Consider the following 22,538-nt stretch of genomic DNA (forward strand, 5'->3'; position numbering starts at 1 on the left):
GAATTCTCAGCTGCTAGCACTTCTTTTGAGAAGTGACACCGTACAGTAGGATGAAATGTCTTCTCTGTGACCATAGTTTCCAGGTCTAGCAAGTTAATGACCAGTATTTCCCCTTCTTTATTTTTAACCTGTTTTTTTTCTCCAAAACATCCCAATTGTGCTAGTAGTTGGAAGATAGAGCTGGTGGATCTAAAAATGTTCTATCCAGATTGTGGGAGCAGCATGTGACAGTCCTCCCGCTGAAGCAAATGTGTGGAATGTCACTGACTTCAGCAGGTGGCCTTCAGTGTGACAGGCCAGCTGCATGCAAAGTGCCCCTCCCAGGAAATCCAAACCCTGGGGGGCTGGTTCAGTTGTACAGGTAGCAAGGCTGGAGGCAGGGAGAACAGTCCTGAGCCAGTGGACATGGACACAAATAGCTAGTGACTAGCCCGTGGCTGTTGTCATTCTTTATTGCTTCTTTTAATGACTTTAAACAAATATATATTATGCAACCTCCATTATTATTATTTTAATATAGGGCAGGAGTATTAGAATATGTTCCTAGTGAGATACCCAAAATAAGCCCTGTGAAATGTCCTCATTAGGCAAAGCCCATAAATCATGGTCAGTGTTGTGTTTAAACAGCCTTCTTGCTGTCCACTTCTGGTTAGACATGGCAGTTTCATGTTCCAACTGATTTTTCAGAGTCGTTTTCAGTTTGCCAGGGCATGTACCTCTAAAGGCTCTAGACTGACAAACAGAATTTAGCTGCCACTCCCCGGGCAGGGTACCATACATTCTAATTAGTGTCGTGGCTGTTAGCAGTGTTAATTCACTCATTATAAGCAGCCCCTACATACCAGACGCTCATCCATCAGTGCTCTGTATTTACTTCAGCGGAAAAGAGGTTGGCACACCCTCGTATGCTTCATCGGGTCCTTCGCTGGATATTAACCTTCATTTGCAGCAAAACAAATTCAGCTTGATCTGTGGTTGACTGGCAGCAGCCAAAGGGACGAAGGGTGTACGCAGCTTAGAGGGTGGAAAAAGAGTTTCTGAGGGAACGTTTAATCTTTGGTTACTGTTGTCTCTTGTACAGCTGGTTCTCAAGGTTGCCCTCAGACTCGGTCCCTGCAATGAAAGTATTTATGTTGTAACTAGGGATAAAAATTTGAGTTGTCAATAGTCAGGAAACTAACTGAAACAAAAATTTCACTGATCATGAATGAAACAATATCTAACTAGTTACAGAGACCACGTGTTTGCATGAGGATGGCTGTGTGTGTCTAGGATAGATGACGTAAGAATCACAGAAATTCCGTCCATCCACGCATGGGGACGCACGCCTTTACTCCCTCAGCACGCGGTGGGCAGAGGAAAGCAGATATCTGTGAGTTCATAGGCCAGCCTGGTCTCTATAATGAGTTCCAGGAAATCCAGAACTGTGTAAAGAGAGCCGGTCTTAAACAAACAAGCAAACAAACAACGACAAAGAATCAGGGAAATCCAGCTCCTTTAACAGGGAGCATGGAACAATGTGGCACAGGAGAATTACATGGAAAACATGGCAGCCAAGCAGAAGCTGTATTGATGTTGGCAATTACCTTCTCATTACCCCCATCTCCCTTCCCAGCCTCTCCTACACGGTAGCCTCACTGGAGACTGCTTCCGTCATTACTGCTCACACATCAGGACGTAACCGCACTGCTCTCACCATCTCTAGAGACAAGCCTTAAGAGTCTATTTCCCCATTTGATTCTTCTTCCAGAGGGATTAAAAAATTACATCTAGAGTAATGTCCCACAAAAATTGTTTAAACTTTTGAAGACCTTAGACATTGAAACCAAAAATGAAAAGAAAAATAACAGTGAAAGGAGGATACAAAACCCAGCAGCTGAAGGCAAAGCAGGAGTGTTATTTAGTATTGGAAGTGTCTCACAGGTTAACTACTCTGCCTTTAGGGCGCAGGTGGCCATAACCCTCACAGGGAAAGAATGCACTAAGGTTGTTTTTTACTGGTTTGAGTAGCTTAGTTTGGAGTCTAAGTGCAGTATTTTGAATTCCATGCCCTGGTGTCAACTCTTTAACATCTTTGTCAGACTTGATGGATCTGACATTAGGTGCCTCATAAATTTGACAGAGGTGTTCTGCAGTAAATATAGTTCTTAGTGTGTGTGCCAAGGCTGAGACATTGGGCCAAAGAGAACATCTATGATAGACCTCTACTTCTGCATAGTGGGATGACACTTCCATATGCACAGTAGTTAGCAACTAAGATGAACAATAAATATATATTTAATGTAATATAAATATCAAATACTACATATTGACAATTATCACTGTACAGAGAGTGATAAAGACAAGTGGCACATGGAAATATGCGAGGAGCACAAAACGTCTTTAAAAAGGAAGAGATAGGTAGATGTCACGGAAAGCAAAGCAAAACTTTGTCATCTAGAAGTGAGCAAGCCAGACAAAGCGGAGAAGGAGAGAACAGTCAATGAAAGAGACAGAGACACAGGCACAGGGCATGGATTCCTGGTGTCATCAGAGAAACATTTCACAAAGCCTTTACAAATGTCTCTTCCATAAGGGAGGTGGTGGTGAAATACTTTCCTTAACTCTGAGGCTCTTTTATCTTTTTCAGCTTTAAGGAGATGTTTAAGTGTGGCAAAACCAAAACACTCAAAGAAAAAGCTTGTGCTGACGTGATCAAGCAAGAGTATGAAAAACTTGGGCCAATGAGGTAAAATATGCATGAGTTATATATACATACCCATCACCACCACTACCAACACACACACACACACACACACACACACACACACACACACGCACACACACACACACTCCTTCACACACACACACACACACACACACGCACACACACACACACTCCTTCACACACACACACACACACACACACACACACACACACTCCTTCACACATACACAGTCTGTCACCACTCACACACACACTACTTCACCACACACACACACACACACATAGACCCACAGCACACACACACAGACACACACACACTCCATCACCACATACACACATACACTCCACAATCACACATATACACATAGACCCACAGCACACACACACACACACACATACACATACACACTCTGTCAACACACACACACACACACACACACACACACACACACTCTGTCAACACACATATACACACATATGCACACACACATAGACCCACAGCACACACATACACATACACACATACATACACCCCGTCAACACACACATGCACATTCCTTCACACACACACACACACATAGACCCACAGCACACACACACATAGACCCACAGCACACACACACACACACACACACACACACTCTGTCAACACGCACACACTCCTTCACACACACACATAGACCCACAGCACACATATACATAGACCTACAGCACACACACACACACACTCCGTCAACACACACAAACACACACACACTCCTTCACACTTCACACACACACATAGACACACAGCACACACACACACAGACCCACAGCACACACACACACTCTGTCAACACACACACACACACTCCTTCACCACACGCAGATAGACCCACAGCACACACACACAGACACACACACTCTGTCAACACACACACACACCTTCACCATACACATACATAGACCCACAGCACACACACACACACAGATACACACACACACTCCATCACCACACACACACACACACTCCTTCACCACACACACACATAGACCCACAGCACACACACACAGACACACACATTCCCATACTGCACATACATAGACTCGCACACACACAGACACATGAACACAAACACACACACGTAGACTCACCACACACACACACACACACACACACATACACACACGCGCACACACACACACACACACACACACACACACACACACCTCACTTGCACATGAACCCATACAGATAAGCAGAAGCAGTTATTTTAAAGCAAATAATCATGTGCTTGCCAGCAAGGAAGTTATAACACTTGACTAAAACCACAAACCTGCAAAGCTCAGTGGCTATTAGTCAATAAAATGAAATACATGCCACTGCCCTACTAAAATGTGCTAGGTAGAAAAGCTGAGGAGGAGGAAGGGCCTTTTCTAAGAGCACTGGCGTTCTTCAAATAAGAACACACTGAGTTCCCACAGTGTCCATGGGCTGTCAAGACTAGCACGACAACAGCTAGTTTTCCCTAGTGCTTGGAAAGTAAGAAATGACAGCAGCGTGTTTTTCTCCAGGTATCAGGAAACCGTGACCTTGGTAATCTTCATTATAATGGCCCTGCTCTGGTTCAGTCGGGATCCTGGCTTTGTCACTGGGTGGTCGGTCCTGTTTTCAAAGTGAGTATTTACATATGTAGAGGTCTCTAAACACCCTCTACAACTTAGAGAAACTGTGTGAGATGCTTGATTTCCTTAGGAAAAATATCTAATATTCTTGGGGGTGAGGTATTAAGCATAGAGTAAGAAAGCAGAAAGGGTGGGCATTGTGCCTAGCCAATGGACAGAACATTCTCCACAGTTAAGTGGAGAGTGGGGTCTGACTTTCACACGAACTCTGATGCCCCATATTTGACCACGTCCCCTGGATGGGGAGGCCTGGTGGCACTCAGAGGAAGGATAGCAGGCTACCAAGGAGAGACTTGATATCCTATGAGCATATACAGGGGGAGGAAGTCCCCCTCAGTCACAGTCATAGGGGAGGGGAGTAAAGGGAAAATGGGAGGGAGGGAGGAATGGGAGGATACAAGGGATGGGATAACAATTGAGATGTAATATGAATAAATTAATAAAATATATTTAAAAATTAGAAAAAATATCAGGCAATTAACTTAATAGGAAAGATTGGCAGAAGATTGACTTCATAGTAAGTAAGAGAGTTCTGATAATGTTTTGTGTAAATATGCTAAGTACGGGACATCCAAGAAGAGATGGCAGTAGGGCAAATGAATAGAGTGGAAAGGTTGGATAGGCAGTAACTGAGAATTGTCTACACCACCATCCATTGAATCAGCCTCAGGACTTAATACCAAGTATGGTAGCCACTTGGAGAGGACTCCGAATATAATTTGTTATTGTTCTTATTTTTAAATAATAAGTGTATCCTATATATGTCAGAAAAAAAAAAAAGAAACTCAGGGTCCACTCTACATGGGGCTTTTTCCTCCGGACAAAGTTAGAGTTTGAGCTGCAGGATCTGTCCTCATGTCCTTTACCTGGAAGATGGAAATCACAGTAGCACTTAGAATACTGCTATTTTCCCCAGTAAAAGCGCTAAATGAATCTTTATTGTGTGAAATAAATGCTACATAGTGCCTTTTAATGATCTGACATATACAGAATCATATTCTGTGACTTTTGCCACCATTATATCTCCTGAAGATTTTATTGGGCTCAAAAGTTATGGTTTTTTTCTCTCCACCACATGCATTTTTTCAGTACTTTCTTACAAAATTAACACAGCTACATCTCATTGATAAAGATTTGCTAAGTAATAAGATGACGTTGTAGCAAACGCTGGAAGCCAGAGTTAACAATACCTCTTTAGTGTTGTGTGTTTCCAGCAGCCGTTAGTGTGTCCAGTGAAGTGAATCGAAGATTACAATACCTTTTTTTTTTTTAATTAACCACTCTATGTGTCAATAGAGTTTGATTTTGAGATTTGTGTTCTCAGTCTATTTTTGACAGATATACTCTGGTTCTTAAATCCAGAAGAGGTTCATCTTGGACTACCTGTCTTAGATCCTCAGCAAGAGTCCACATAGTTTGGGAGCACAAAGCAGAGCTGTTTAGTGTATCTTGGCCTCACGGAAGAGACAACGCCTTCCCTCAGGCTGACCCCTCTGTTTTTACAGACATCGCCAACATTTTCTGAGGGCGCAAGGGAAGAATTCAAATTTACTAAGACCTCCTGGCCTCAATCAATGCATGAAGTAGATGTTTTATAATATCAGCTTGAGTCTCTTGATTACTTTAGGCAAAGTATTCTCATTTCGAGACTTCCAAAACAAACGCATCATCTATTTATGAAAAACAAGCTATTGTTTAATAGAACATTAGTACTTTATGTTTTTCTAATAGGATTTAGAGCAAAATAAAATAAATAACTTCACTTCCCCTTAAAATCCAACCTTTACTAATACAAAGAAGACTGTCTATCTCTCTCTCTGTTTGTCTCTTTCTCTGTCTATCTGTCTCTGTCTCTCTCTCAACAGTAATGTGTTGAGAACTAGATGGAAGTAGACAATAGCTAATAAAAGCAAGGAGAAAAAACAAATAGGGTATTCAGTACATCAGCATCCATTTTTTTCCTCCTCTGTGGGAGGGTAACACAACTCAGGAGGTGTTTTGTTTGTAGCAGGAGAGCAGGGTTTGCTATGCCCAGGTACTTCTCCTGTCATCTAGGCTCCTGAGAGAGCAGTGGGAAAGGGGAGGGGCTTGAAGGAGGATGGACTCGAAGATACAAATACAATCACAAAGCAAATAAAATGTGTTTTAGCTCAATAGCTTATAGTACGGAGATAACCCATTTCATAATGAATCAAACTCAAAGTAATAATGAAGCAATTATAATTTAAAATGTTTTATGAAAATGTCTTCAACATTTATACCTTTATCTAAAGCATGTAGTCTGTAAAATGTGTGTGCTATGTGCTGGGTTTTGGCAGTTACAATTTCTAAAGTTGGTGTGATATATTAAGATTTATTACTACCACCTCATGTTTTCATTCCATCTGTTTGAGTCTGGACTGATTTCAATATGTCTTTTCATATAAAACAAAATCCAGTTACATGACACCTGGCCCAGTTTGGAAAAAACTTAGCCAAAATTATGACTAAAATAGAATAAGGAAACAATATAGTTGAGGGATTGGTCAGGTTTTCAGAAATATTTATGCTACTGTAAAGTTTTAGTCAACAAGAAAAGAAAGTAAACCCATATTTAAGATAAACTTTCAAAAATATATCAAATTGAGAGACATAAACACAAAGACCTCTTTGATTATTTAGAGTTGTACACATAAACCACAAGAGCATCAGTACTTTCACTGAAAATCAGTAGATTGAGACATAAGTTAAGGAAACAAGCCTTTTGATGTGCATATTTCTTCAGGATACAGAAACGCACGTAATTGATACTGCTGACATCTAATGCTGTATTCTAATTATTTGTGTAATCTCTAGGTGCCTCTTGACTGCTGAGGCTTCCCGGAACCTGTCTTTTTGCTAGAATGGTCTGGCAATTCTTAGCTCCATCTGTTCCCGAATTGCTCTTAGTTTGTAGAGTGGTCACTTGTGAGCATCTCATAAGCCATTCTGATAATTACTCTCCTTAAGTTCCTAGAGGGCAAAGCATCGAGTAGGCTGATTTCCTTTGTATTTGAGTCTAGTAACCCACTGCAGAAGCAGGTGTTTCATCCTAGAAACCAGATAAATTTGCTTTCACAGTTTACAGAGGAGTTTGAGGGGACACTAGCAACAGCATGTCTCAGTAAATTCAATAGAAGGGCACTATAAATCAATTACATGCGGCTTTGCCAAACCCCAGCAACTGTTTCAAGCTCAATTCCCTGACATTATAATAAAAAGCAATATTTCAAAGAGGAAATTGGTTAAAAATCTGAAAGTTTACCCGAAAATTTTACTCTCTTGGTCTGCTAAAGTAGCATTTGTATTTGCAGTATTGACAATATAAGAAATACATTGAATTATGAAGGCACCCTGAAATGATTGGTCCTTATAAATTATACCACTTCATTGGAAATTTATATATTTTAAAATGACAGCCCAGAGTAAATGACCTATATTTTCAGTTCTACTTAATTATTCTTAATATAGTTAGCTGACAGCTTAGCTGATATTGGTCCTTCCCGCCACCTTTAATGCACACATTTGTTTATATTTTTCAGGTACCCTGGTTATGTTACAGACTCAACAGTTGCTTTAGTTGCAGGAATACTTTTCTTTCTAATTCCAGCTAAGAAATTGACAAAAACTACATCTACAGGAGAAATTGGTTGAGTATCATTTTGAGCACTGAATTTATCGATCTTTTTAAGAAATCAAAATTCCATCAGCTTCCGTATGCACAGAAGATATTAAAAATGGCCTCCCCAGCACAACCACTATCAGCATGCCCCACTACAGCCCAGAGCCCTCTTCAGGCAGCACCTGTCCCCATCAGCATGCCCCACTACAGCCCAGAGCCCTCTTCAGGCAGCACCTATCCCCACCTTCAGGAAGACTCGGCAGAGTGTGCAGAAGCGAGAAGTAGACTTTCTTTTAGACCCAGGTTCCAGTTCTTCTATTCCAGACAACACCTCCCCTGCCAATGTTAGACCATTAACTTACAAGGAAACCGGAATCTATGAGTTACTTGTTCTTCATGAGGAGGCCTCAATAATAAGTCCTGGGGATCTAGAACAGACTAAATTTCACGAGAAAGATCACTTACAGCGTCACAGAAGTCTAGATATAATGTGGGGTCACAATTGAAGAAGTGAATCTGTAGGCACTCCCACTACACACACAACTCATGGACAGAGAAGTGCACACATGTGCAGGAACACACATTCTCCAACATGCACTTCTTACCCAGGATTCACTCATGCCTGCGATTTATACTAACATCAGCTAGTAGTCCTGTGTTACATATGTAAGGCAGATGGGTTATAATAGTTTGGAAACACAGTTGAATGGGGGCTTTTGTTTGTTTGTTTGTCTATTTTTGCTGCAGTGAAACTGTGAGCTCTGTAGTTGGGTTGGTTCAGCTGACCTCTTAAGTCACCTGTAAATGATGAATATTTAAGCTTTGGGGGAAAAGATATAAATGAGTAGCATATTGCAGAAATAAAATTGTCCCATTCTTTGCAAGATTAGAATACAGCCATGTGTGTTATGGAGATTTAGCAATCTATAGCAAAGGCTCCCATGAGACCCTGCATCAGTGGTTCTCAACCTGTGGGTCGTGAATTCTTTTCGCAATTGAATGACCTTTACACAGGGGTCACATTATCAGATATCTTGCATGTCGGATATTTACATTATGATCGTGACAGTAGCAAAATTTCAGTTATGAGGTAGCAGCAAAAATAATTTTATGATTGCAGGTTAGTACAGCAGAAGGAACCGTATTAACGGATCGCAGTGTTAGGAAAGTTGAGAACCACTGCACTCCAAACTGCAGCCTCTGTACTTAAAGCCCCAGCACTCAACAGTGGCCAGTGTTGAGGAAGAAGCAGTTTGCTTGAGCCTCCTCGGTGCTTACCTCTGAATACTGCCTTCACAAACATCCTTAGCACTATCAAGTTCTCTCGGTATCCTCAGTATTTTACAGCTTCTCTCCCTGGTAAACTCATGCACGCATTGTGGAAGAGAGCACATGTTAAAATATGAGTGATACACTGATAAATTATGAGTGATACATCGTTCAATTATGAGTGATACATTTCCAAGATACTTGCATTGCAACAGTGCACGTGATCTTAATCCAAGCAAGAAACTTGGTAGCAAATTTTCAGCCATCAGTTAAAGGTCGGCTTTGGATCCAGGAAAGAGAAATATAAAGGAGGCTTTGTAGTGTTTTCTGACCTCTCTGTGTAGAGAGGACAGATGTTGCATACAGATGCTAAAAGATATTGTACTCCTAAGTTAACTTCCTTATCAAGTCAGTTGAAGGAGATGTATGAAGAAAACGACACTAATTGCCTCATGAGCATAATCATTCTTGAAAACAACACTTCAACATTCAATTTTTAATTTTGAATAATCTTTAAACCAGAATCTTGATTCTCCTCATGACAAAAAAAATTAAAATACTAAATGAACTTCACTGAATAATTAAAATCCTATGCTGGTGTTACTGGAGAAACATAGGGAATTACCGACATTTGACACAAGAAAGAAAAGTCCTGGCTTCATGTTGGCTGCTGGCATAAATAGCCTGGCAACAGAACAATGCAGAGAAGGGAAGTGTTACCTGGCTAACAATCCTGGGGTGCAGTCCATCATTGGGCAGATATCAAGGGAGGAGCTTCAGTCATATGGCATCCACTGTTGAGAGCAGAAATAAGCAAATGCATTCATGACTGTGAGGCTTCCTCTACTCTTATAAAATCCAGGGCTCTGCATTTGAAATGGCATGACCCACAGTTGGCTAGGTCTTCCAAGATCAAGTAACAATCAAGACAGTCCCCCACAGACATATCATAGGCCAAGCCAGTCAATCTTCATCGAGTCTCCTTTCTTAGGTGATTCTACGTCAGAGTTCAATGCACTGTCATATAGGATGAGTAGAGAGATGAGCCAATGAATGAATGTCATTACTAATGGCATCATAATAACTTACCTAAACAAAATTTAAATATTATCTGAAGGATTTGCCCTAGGTACTTTCTTAAAAGTTTACTAAAGTATTTTTAAATTTCATGTATATTAGTGTTTTCCTACATGTATGCATGTGCAGTACTTGGATCTCTTGTGCCTGTAGAGGCCAGAAGATGGCATCAGATCTCCTGGACCTGAAGTTATAGACAGTTGTGAGCCACCTTGTAGGTGCTGAAAATTGAGCTCAGGTCCTCTGGAAAAGACTCAGTTTGCTTACCCGCTGAGTCATCTCTCCAGCCCCAAAGATATGGGATTTTTACTCATTATAATATAATATTCCACCTAAGGTCAATAGAAACTGAAACTCTCAATCAAATCTGTACCTTAAAATGACCATTAAGGACACTGGTAACATTTTCATATTTTCTTATTTTAAACAATATTTAACTGTAGTATTTTTTGTTTTACAGTTGCTTTTGATTACTCTCCACTGATTACTTGGAAAGAATTCCAGTCATTCATGCCCTGGGACATAGCCATTCTTGTTGGTGGAGGCTTTGCCCTAGCAGATGGCTGTGAGGTAATGCTCAGTGTGGAAGATATTTAACAATTAACTAAGCTGTTGAAAAGAAGCACACGGACACATTCACGCTTTGGGCATAGTCACCTTTATCCTCTTGTTTTAATAATGCAGAATTCAATAGCTATGCGATATTTCACACAGATGTGATGAGTTCATAGTTGAAAAACTTTTGTAGGCTATAAGCATAAACATAATGATATAGTGTTCCAGCATGTCAAAAAGTAATGCAAAGAAGATGAAAATTCTTAATCTATGAAATCACATTAGAAGAGTAGCTTAATAAGAGCACAAACTAACATTCAAGAGAGTGGTTCCTGATGGAACATGTTTACTTGTTTGCTTGCTTATATTTTTACCTTATTTCTTATGGAATGTGCATGGACATGATTCTACCATTGTCAAATAAAGAGAATAGAAATATCAATGCCATAATTAAACATGTTAATTAAATATATCTAGTGAATGAAATCCAGACAATTTAATGGGACAATTTCTAATGTATTGTAGCTACCGTAAGGAAGAAATGAAAACATCATGAATTAGACAGTTGGCTATTTCATTGATTCTATCCGCCAGCTGATGCTAAGAGAGCTTTTATGCCTTCTCATGGCCATGATCACTGTAGGTTTCCTAAAAGAAAAGTATCTTCTCCAAAAATTCGTGGACACATGTACATACAAACGACATCTGATGGACTCGATAGGTGATATATACATGTGTATATAGAGAGAATAATACGTGTAAATAATAATGTGTAACTAGAGAAGAGACAGTGAACTTAAGAGGGGGGCATGGGAGAAGTCTGAGGAGGGAGGCATGGGCATCGTGGTGGGGATACAGTGCTAATGTATGAAGCTCTCAGAAAGTTCTTTTGAAAAAGAAAGGAATGTTCCTTTTCTTATGTCTGACTACAAACTGCTCACCCATGGGTTTCACACCATTTTATTTAATACTTAGAGCTGATTTGCATCCATTTCCATACTCAGTCACAAACAGGAGAATGGCAAGGGAGGAATTATAACAAGTCCCCTGCCTTCTTAGAAGTTATTTTCATGCATTTATTTTTTAACAATTCTCAGGGCAAAATGCTATCTTTTCTTGTCTATAATTTGTTGGGAGAATATTATTTGTTTCTAACTTCATTATCTGTTTCTGTGAAGTATTTAGATTCTGAGCTTTTAGCAATAGGATTTAGTAATAGCTGTAAGTCTTTAAACTGTCTCAATTCAGAGAGCCTTCTGCAAACTTGTTTGAGGCTTAGGTTTGCCTTGCCTCATAACCTGTCCAGATAGAAATGGTAGAACCATAAGACAATAGCAATTTTCTTTTCTGCTATTTCATCAGTAATGAGATCTGAATTCTCAGAAATAACTGCCATCTCTATGTCTGCTGATTTGAACTGTGAGGAGAGCAGAAGCAGGAAGTCTGGCATTCATAAGAGTTGCTCATCTCTCCTCACAAGACATCTAGACTGGGCTCTAGACTAAGTGGCTTTGAAAGATCGGCCAGACCCTAGAGCAGCAAAATCTGAGGAAAGGGAAAAGTGTGGCTTAGTCTAAGGCACGTGGCTCTCTCAGTGGAGGAGTTAGAGGAACCATGGAGCGAGGACTAACTCATTAGAAAAATCCTAGGAACTGGAGTCTGTATTCTGCAAGAATTTCTAGAAAAACCTGCTCCTGAGCAACGAAACCAACGTCACCAACTTCCTGGGGGGAAAAGGTGTGTACAAAAATATCAACCTAGAAATTGACTTTACAAAATACTAGGAAAGAACTTGTAATTTGTTTGGCACATGTCTCAAGCCAGGAAATACTTCTACTTGAAAACTACATGAGATAGCAATTATGTGTTATTCACCTCCGGCTGTGGCCTCTCTCTTAGATGCCCCTGATTTGACTTAGCATGGCTGATGTCTCACAAAGTGCGAGGCACTCCCCAGTTCTTGCCACTGAATACTTCTTTGCTGTTGTTGTTTACATATCCCTCAAATGATTTTTTCTAAGATAACTGTAAAAGATTAAATAATGTTTTCTCAAATATTCCTATGCTCCCAAGAGCAGAATAATAATAATAATAATGACAAAACCTTATCAGTCTTTAAAGATAAAAACTGTGTAGCACAGTCAATAACAAAAAAAGATGCTCAAAACTATATATAATAGAAGGAAAATGTTTTAGGAGTAAATGGTTTTGTGCAAGTAGGTAAAATACGTAGGCCAGAAAATGAAATTAGGTGACATAACAACAAGATCCTGAGAAGGCAAAAGAACTGGAAGCAACAAATCGCCTTGTAAACATGGAAGAAGCCAGAGCTGGATATAAAAGATAGTTTTAAAAGTGTGCAAGGTTATGTGATTTCTTCAAATACCATCAACCTCACTTATGAATGGCCACACGGACATTAGGAAACTGAGCTTTACTCTGTAGCAAAATTGAAACACAATCCTCCCTTAACCATGCTTATGTTACTTAGAGCTTTAAATCACCACTTTATCATCTTTTTAAATAAAAATGAATAAGCAGTCATGAGTCACCAGGTGACTGGGGAACCTCCAGTACAATAACCAAAGACAGAAAATTAAAGTACAGAAACAAAAAGAGTGGATCAAGGAAAAAGTGAAGAAAATGCACAAAGCACAGAGCACCTTAAATAAGCAGCAAGTCTCTAGAAATTATAATTATATTAAATCCATATTTAAAATAGTGACAATGGTGAAAATAAAATTAAACATATATCAGAAATACAATAAAAGGGTAAAAGAAAGTAAACACTAAAAAGAGATTGCTGTCTAGTGCCAAGTGGTCAGCTCTAAAACATATACTCATAAGCAATACTAACACACTCAGGAACCTGCACTTATATATGCATTCAAGTGTGCAAGCTGCATATTAGTGTTTAACGGTAATAAAGAAAAAGAGGCTATGGATTTGAGAGGGGATGGAGGGAAGTGTGACAGGCTGGAGAGAGGTCAGAGGGAGGAACAGCATAATTATATTTTAAATAAAAATAAAGTAAAATTGCAAAAGAGAAGAAAACTAGAGCATTGGTTTAATAAAAACTCCACAAGAGTCTCTTTAGAAAGAGAAGGGAAAGGAAAGATGTTTCCAACAATAACACAAGGAATTTCTCAGAAGTGAAGCATTGAGATTTTCCACTAACAGAGCTATTCAGAGGTCCGTGCTAAAGGAATTCATGAAGATGCTACATTGTAGATGTCAGAATTTTGAGGTAGACGTGGAATCACAACGGACTCCAGAGAGGATCACAAATGGCACAGGCCTCTCACATCTCAACCAGATTGAAAAAAAAAAACACTCCTTATTAATATACTAGAAACCCATGTCTCATACTTTATCTTCTATCCTCCTAACAGCTATAACCAATATCCATATCCATATATATATGAATCCATAAAGCTAATATCCATACTCATATGTGGCTCACTTGATAAAAAGCTTTCTCTACAAGTTTGAGGAACAGAGTTCAAATCCCCAAGACCCATGTAAATGTCAGGTGGGTGGGTGGCCCTCTGTAATTCCAGAGCAAGATAATTATCTATTAGCCGAATCCGTGGGTTCAACTGAAATAATTTGCTCAGCAGATAGCATGGAGCTCACTCTAGGAAAACTCTGGACATCACCTAAGGCTTGTACAAACAAACACACACACATACACACCCACCCACCCACACACACACAGAGGCCTACATACATGTGCAACATACACTTGCACACACATACACATGTTAAAATATAAGTAAAATAATGAATAATGTATGTATAAATTAAAGCAATAAATAATACAACTATTATCTAATACCCATATCTGTAATGTTTTTATTCACTTTGGAACTGAGTGTACTGCTAATAATCAAAGCTTTTCCCAATACATAGCCTACTTTGTCATAAGCATTATTTCACAAGAGATAGACTATTCCTTCTCTTTCATGGGAAAAACAAAAAACAGCTATTAATTGGAGTGCAAGCAATTTTTGGACTGCATGTAATACATCAAAGATCAGTATGCAATCAATCTAAAGAACCCCACTGGAAAACAAAGGAAATAGATTAATGACTTAACATTGATTCATAATTTCAGTGGGTTCAAGACTAGAATTCTAGGAATCAGAACTAGAAAAAGAGTGTGAAAAGAAAGAAAAGAATTTTCAGACCTATAGACACTACTCAAAATGTGCCTTTCATTCAACCATCTCAGCACACATGAAAAGATGTGTTCTTCAAAAAGAATGGGATGAAGGAAGGCTTTCCACAAAGCAGAGCTCTGAGACAAGGAGGAACTCCAGGACAACAGCAGAGTGCATTGAGAACAAATCTAACCCACAAGGCAAAGGGAGGGGGGGTGTCTGCCTACTTCAGGACAGACATCTTCACAGAACATGAACAAAACAAACCCATTTACCTTCTGTGTTTGTTTGCTTATAGACTAGGTCTCCAGATAGTTTGAAGATCTTAATGAATTGGTGATAGGCATTTAGAAAGCTAAGCAAACAGAATGATGTTTTCTTGGGAAAATAAAGAAAGTAAACATAATCTTAGATGGTTAAGTGACTCAGTGATGAATAATATTTATATGAGTACAGCAGTAAATATTAAGTGTTGATTTAACCAAAAGTGTTATATGTAATGACAGAAAATATACTTATAGGAATGGTGTAAGAAAACACAATCCAGTAGGGTGGGGTTTAAAAAAAAAAGAAAAAGAAAACACAATCCTTGTGTAACATGTTTGGAAACTAATAAATAATATTCCATGTTGAAAATTTAAGGAAAGGCATAATTAGAATATTATTTTGGATGATAACTATATTAATACCTAAGTCAGTGTAAGTAGCTAGTAACCACTGAAAGGTCTTGCCTCTGAGGGACTGACTTAGGAGCAAGGAGAGGAGCCAGCGTCTTTCCTTTCCTAGCCTTATCACCCATTGTGACTCACTAAGACACTTACATAAATTAATTACATAAAGTTACAATTTAATTAGAAAAATATGGGGAGACAATTTAAACTCCTTAAAGCCTGGTGGTAGTGCTGAAATAATTCTGAAAAACGCATCCTTATCAAAACTGCCGGTATTTCCCAAAACACAAGAAAATCTCTCTTCTCTCTCTCTCTCTCTCTCTCTCTCTCTCTCTCTCTCTCTCTCTCTCTCTCTCTCTCTCTCTCTCTGTGTGTGTGTGTGTGTGTGTGTGCTTAAATTGTGCCTCATTAACATGAATTATCTGAATAATAAATACTTTACATGTGTTTTGTAGGTATCTGGACTATCTGCCTGGATAGGAAATAAATTATCTCCTTTAGGTTCATTACCAGTTTGGCTAATAATTCTGATATCTTCTTTGATTGTCACGTCTTTGACAGAGGTAGCCAGCAACCCAGCTACCATCACCATTCTCTTCCCAATATTATCTCCTTTGGTGAGTATTACATTTATATTATTTTCCTCTACAATATGTTTTGCTGTTGTTTCGACTGCAAGGTTTCATTCTGTGGTACGGAGTCTCTTTTGACCCAACTGAGCCTCCGTAAGCCACTTGTGTGGTCTTTGTCTGTATAAGGTGACCTGTGCTCAAGGGAACTCTGTTTCACATTCAAGTAGCATAATATTTAGTAAACAATTTACCCTCCGTAGGTCCAGGTTTTCATTTGAAGATAAATTAAATCATTTATTTCCATTACAGCCTTAAGATGATTCAATATTTTCTGGCTCTTTGAAATATCTCCTTCCAGAATGGTGTTTCTAAATTTCTGAGAAGTGTTTCCTATAAGAGATGTGCAGATGAATGAGAAGGTAGCCCTAACCTTGAGGCTTAAATATCTTAGACAATTCTTGGCTGCCCAGGAAATAAGTTAGACAAGTTTTCGGAGAGAGGAGGAAGGTGTCTCTCTTCCACGTTATGTAGCAATTGCAAGATTTAGCTTTAAGTATGTTTTTCTGATTCATGGGGGTGGGGGCTTATTTTGGTGAAAAGAACATGCTTTAAATTAAGAATCATTTTAAAGAAAGGATGGTCTTTCTGAAAATGCTTTCTAGCTACTTCCCAGAGTCATTTGTTCAGAAACTTGAGTTGCTGCTTCAAATTAGAAAAGAAAATGTAGATTGCTTATTAATTTCTTATTGGTAAGAAATCAAGGGCAAAGTGTCTTAGCTTTCTGCTTTCTGTTTTTATTTAGTGAAATGAAGCAGTTAGAAAGTTATGCAATGCGTTCCAGATAATAACAACTCTCCTTCAGTAATGATCATTAGGATTTTAAATTTGTCACAAAAATGACAGCTAGTAGTTCCCAGGCACCAGGCTTTCTCCTGGTCTCTTACTTGCTAGCAGCATGCCCGACACTTTCTTTTGGTGTCTCTGGCCTCAGTGACATCATCTGTTAATTTGAGTTATACTAGCCATCTTATAATATTCTAAAATGGTTAAGTTTATACAAGGATATTGTATTATATAATATATCTTGTGTGTATAGAACACTAATTACATAATAAGTTCATATTTTCTGAAATAAGTGATACTTTCTAAATTGTAATATAAGAGTTTAAATACATAACAATAACCATGAAAATAAGAAGAGACACTTTCTTTAAAGTGCTTTGAAACATTATAAATAAGGCATAATTTTATGCTATTAGGTTTCAACCTGATTCTGGGAAAGTGTGTTACAGTAAGTTTGTCCATTTTAATGTTTGCTGCCTGCACTCCCACAGCATTTTAATTCAGCTTTTTGCTTTTTGTTTTGTTTTGGTTTGGTTTGGTTTGGTTATTTTGTCTTTTACAACAGGCTGAAGCCATCCACGTGAACCCTCTTCATGTTTTGCTGCCTTCTACACTCTGTACCTCATTTGCGTTCCTTCTGCCAGTGGCTAATCCACCCAATGCTATTGTGTTTTCATATGGACACCTGCGTGTCATTGACATGGTAGGTCAGAAGCTGGAAGAACAGTCTGGAAGCCCAGCTGCCCCTCTGCCTTTTGGATAAAGGAAGTGCTGCCCTATCGCTCTAACCATGCATCAGGAAAAGCAGAATTTGAAACCTGTTTCTTTTTAAAATATCTTTTATCAATTTATTCATATTACATCTCAATTGTTAGCCCATCCCTTGTATCCTCCCATTCCTCCCGCCCTCCCACTTTCCCCTTACTCCCCTACCCTATGACTGTGACCTCCTCCCCCTGAATATGCTCACAGGGTATCAAGTCTGGTTGATCAGTAGAAGCCTGTTTCTAAAAGCCTGTGCATGACTGGTCAGAGATTTGCTTTTTTAAAACAGGGACATGCCTTTAGAGATGATCGTCACAAACAGAGATGTGGAATGCACGAGCCCTGGGCTGGGAAAGGAAAAGAGCACAGACTCTCTTAAAACAGCTCCCTAGACTTAGGTCAAGGTTAGGATCCCACACAACTAAGCCAAGTAGAAGAAATAGGATTCAGGAAACCTATCAATCAAAATAGCACTATAGTTTTGTATCACAAATATTTATGCAACATTTGCTCCGATTAAGACAGTGCTCAGTGCATAAGGAAAGGGTATCTTTCTTTTTTTATTCTAACAAGTATAGAGTCTCTGTGAGAAATAAAGGAAACTACAAGTGGTAGGACACACACTTTCTCTCCCAAATACGAAAATAGTGGTATCTGAGAACTAATTTAAGAATATTTTAGCCTTTTGTCAAATCTCCATCACCAAATGAGGATATAATCAAAGTCACTTCTGTGTTTGTCACATAAATGAAACTACAAGGCGAGCTCCTGTTTCTTTATCTCACCCAGATTGCTGTCCCTGCATCCCAGAGAGAGAAAACGTCTAGGAATATTTCTGTGCCCAAGGCACATAACATCTAGTTGGAAAATAGATATAAAACACGCCATGTTTGTGTACCTGTGTCTGTATGTGTGTACATGTGTGAACACAGACTTTTAAATGAATGAGGGGCTTGAACGGACAGAGAACAAGGTTCTCATAAAATCACTCTAAGTGTTTCCCTTTGCCTCAGAAGGCCATGCTTTGATGCAGAGATTTCGAGAGTAGCCAAACATTCTCTGTGACAAAACAAACAATTACTTCACTTTAGCCTTCACAGGCCATAGTCTCTGCCACAAATACCCTCCCTCCCCCCATTGCATCACATAAGCAGCCACAGATAACATATAAACGAGTGAGCAAGATTGTGGTCTCGGGGAGGAAACAGTAGAACAAAAGCAGATTACATGCCCTGGATGGGGAGGCCTGGTGGCACTCAGAGGAAGGACAGCAGGCTACCAAGAAGAGACTTGATACCCTATGAGCATATACAAGGGGAGGAGGTCCCCCTCAGGAACAGTCATAGGGGAGGGGAGTAAAGGGAAAGTGAGAGGGAGGGAGGAATGGGAGGATACAAGGGATGGGCTAACAATTTAGATGAAATATGAATAAATTAATAGAATATATTTAAAAAAGAGCAGGAGTTGACAATCTCTAATTTGTAAAAAGGCAATTTTGTGATTGTTCAAAGGACACGTAGAATTACTATGTATGTAAAAGTTTCAAAAATAGGAAGAGTAAGAAGGCAGAGTAGAAGTGACATTACAAAATTTCTGCTAAAGAGCACTGGCATGGGAAACCAGTGATGCTACGTGATCCTGAGGAGTCACGTGGCATTCTAAAGCCTACACACTGAGAAATAAGATTATCACACAAGGGCAGACAGACACATATATTCCAAAAAGAAACCTCTCTGATGCTGTCAAAATGATAGTTAAGGACAGATTCTCATTCATCACAGAAGAGAGAATATCCCTAGTTTGATGACAGTCACAACCTCCACAGGTCATTGAGGGTGCACGTGAGCCAGGGTAATGCCTTGTGTGACACTGTTTTGAATCCTTCGTAGGATTTCTTGGTGGGAGACTGACCTTTCTGCTTTTTCCTGTTCTAGGTTAAGGCTGGACTTGGAGTAAATATTCTGGGGGTTGCTGTGGTAATGCTGGGCATATTCACCTGGATCGAACCTATGTTTAACCTCCATGAGTACCCCTCCTGGGCTCCTGACATTCTTAATCAGACCACGCCATCACAGACACCGAAGAGCTACCAGTTCGTTCGCGGCAACTTGTGGACTTGATCTTAACTGTGAGGTGTAGCTGTATATATTGGACACATGTGAATCAATGGTACAGCCACTGCAATACAGTGCATGCCTCATAGCTGTATATATGAGACACATGTAAATCCCTGATAGATATAGCCACTGCAGTTGCAGGGCATGCCCCACACTCGCTGTCATAATATAGAGTCTGTATGTCTTTTGAAACACATTCAACGAGTGTCTACAGGCCTTCATCCAGAAGCTTAAGGTTGAGATTGCATTGGCGAGCCGTCTACGTGTTTTCTCCATTAAAAAAAAATGATGCTTAGTGGTCTTCAAGGAAGGTTATTCCTTGCATTCATCGCATCTTAAACTTGTTCAAACACCAGTTTCTCATTTGAAACTCTTATGAAGCTGAAAGCAGAAAATAAAGTATAAAGATGCACGAGATACTTGGATAAATCATTTCTATAGGGTTTGTCAAGGGGATTTGCTGAAGAATCAAGCTGTGGTTATTTGTTGTAATGTATATTTATTTATTGAAAAGTCCAGCTGCATTGTTACTAATGTATTTATTGGGGAAGTTCAAATTATAATAGTGACAAATTCCAAAATTCATGAATCCATTTGATAGTAAAGAGACTAATTTCTACTTGTCCATATAGATAGGCTGCTATTTTGTGTTTCTATGACTTCTGAACTGAGTAATGCATCTTGAATAACTATGAATAAGTGAGTTATGGTTTATGGTACTCTTACAGTACAATTAGAAAAGCTATGCATTAAGGCCACCAACACTTCTATGTATGTATATCTTTAAATCTGCCAGAACTGAATCACAGTCTTTTGATAATGAATCTCTCCCTTAGTCTGACAGGGGAAATAAATTAAACCTTCTTATTTTACCAACCCTTGGTTGACATAAAGATCACAAATTTTGAAGATCATATCCAGAAACAAACTAATTTCTCTCTAGTAATATGGTAGCGGTTGCTTAACTTACTTTGTAGGGAACCTGTAACCACTTTTGTTGTAGACACCAGCGCTTCACTTGGGCTAACAGATGTCCAGTAGGTAACCATGGCAAGATAAAAGCATAAAACATTTAAAATCCTTTCTTCATCTTGTCTCTGTCACTTTGTTCTAATTAAATTTATATTTTTTAAAAAGTGTGTTAGAAAACAATGTAAGAAAAATGAAGCATAATTAAAAATGTTACGGTACACAGACAAGAAAGTCACATAGTTTCATTGTATCAATACTGAAATGAGACAGAAACAATAGAATAAAAACTAAAATGATGTATTTGACGAACAAGAAAAAGTATTTATGATGACAGGAAAAAGAAAGCCAATCTCCCAGCATACAGACAAACATCAAGATAGGAAAAAGGAAAAGTTCTTTGGCATCTCAAAGTTGGACTAACAAAAACAAGATTAGCGAATCCTAAATAATCTACCCACTTAGGAAAAGACTGACAAGTTGGAACATAAACTTTTCATGTTAGAACATAAAATTTTCATGCTTGAAATGGAGAATTTTTTTATACTTTTGCTTTTTAATTCTCATAAGCACATTCCTCAATGTTAAAAACCTGGTTTGAAAATCCATCTAAATGATATTATTTATACAAATATTCTTACAGTTATTCTTGAAATTAAATAAGAAGTTCTAAAAATTATTATTTTTTTACTGACTTTTAAATTACATTTTTATTATTTAAAACAACTTCTTTTCCTGCCTCCCCTCAGCCTGGCTCCAGCCCAGCCTCTCCCTTCTCATTCTTACCAGTGTCATAAAAATTAGGCTGCATGAAGACTCTGAGCAATCAACGGTGGACTGACTTGGAGACCCCCACCTCACCTGGTCTCAGGCCTGCCTCTCCCTTCTCCAGGCCCATTACAGCACTCAGGCCATCCTGAGTGGCAAGGCCTGAGCCAGCGCCGGGACTGCATGTGGGACTGCTTGGCCAGCGGTGAGGCCTGGCTAGTCCAAGCACCAGGGAACTCTTGGATTTAGCCTTGAAAGGTCCTCAAGGCCTGAGGTTCCAGAAGCCATCCAGCCTTGTCCTACAGGAAGACAGATTCCTCTCTGGAGGCATTCAGTAGGCAGGGCAGGAGGCCAGCTCTGTGATGTGACTTCTCCATGGCAGGAGGCCAGCTCTGTGACGTGACTTCTCCAGGGTAGGCCATCTCTGTGACTCCTCCAGGGCAGGAGGCCAGCTCTGTGACTTCTCCAGAGATAGTTATCCACAAGGCCTGGTGGGACCTGAGTTAGCAGAGTGACTGCTGGCTGAGTGGCAGCATTGGCCCAATTTTTAAATTAAATATACTTTGATCATATTCTTCTACTCTTCAGCATCCTTCCAGATTCTCTTGTCCTTCCTACCCTACCAACTTTAAGTTCTTTCTCAAGAAATAAATATAAACTCAGTACAACAAAAAAAGCACACCCAAACTAAGGCAACAAAGTAAAACACACCTGAAAAGAAAAAAAATCCACCAAACTGTAACAAAACAAAAGAATG

General features: G+C 39.2%; 1 protein-coding gene across 1 annotated transcript in view; it reads left to right on the top strand.

The window, feature by feature from the left end:
- Nucleotides 1-21,128, top strand: part of SLC13A1 (solute carrier family 13 member 1) — an 86,348-nt gene extending 65,220 nt beyond the window's left edge. Inside the window, exons 9-15 of the mRNA XM_084785384.1 lie at nt 2,630-2,728; nt 4,262-4,363; nt 7,933-8,039; nt 10,819-10,928; nt 16,203-16,364; nt 17,728-17,865; nt 19,862-21,128. Of these exons, the coding sequence (XP_084641510.1) occupies nt 2,630-2,728; nt 4,262-4,363; nt 7,933-8,039; nt 10,819-10,928; nt 16,203-16,364; nt 17,728-17,865; nt 19,862-20,047 (904 nt within the window). The 3' untranslated portion in view covers nt 20,048-21,128. The remainder of the gene's footprint in view (nt 1-2,629; nt 2,729-4,261; nt 4,364-7,932; nt 8,040-10,818; nt 10,929-16,202; nt 16,365-17,727; nt 17,866-19,861) is intronic.
- Nucleotides 21,129-22,538: the final 1,410 nt, after the last annotated feature.

This window comes from Acomys minous (assembly GCF_964271855.1).
Source record: "Acomys minous genome assembly, chromosome: 6".
Taxonomy (NCBI): domain Eukaryota; kingdom Metazoa; phylum Chordata; class Mammalia; order Rodentia; family Muridae; genus Acomys; species Acomys minous.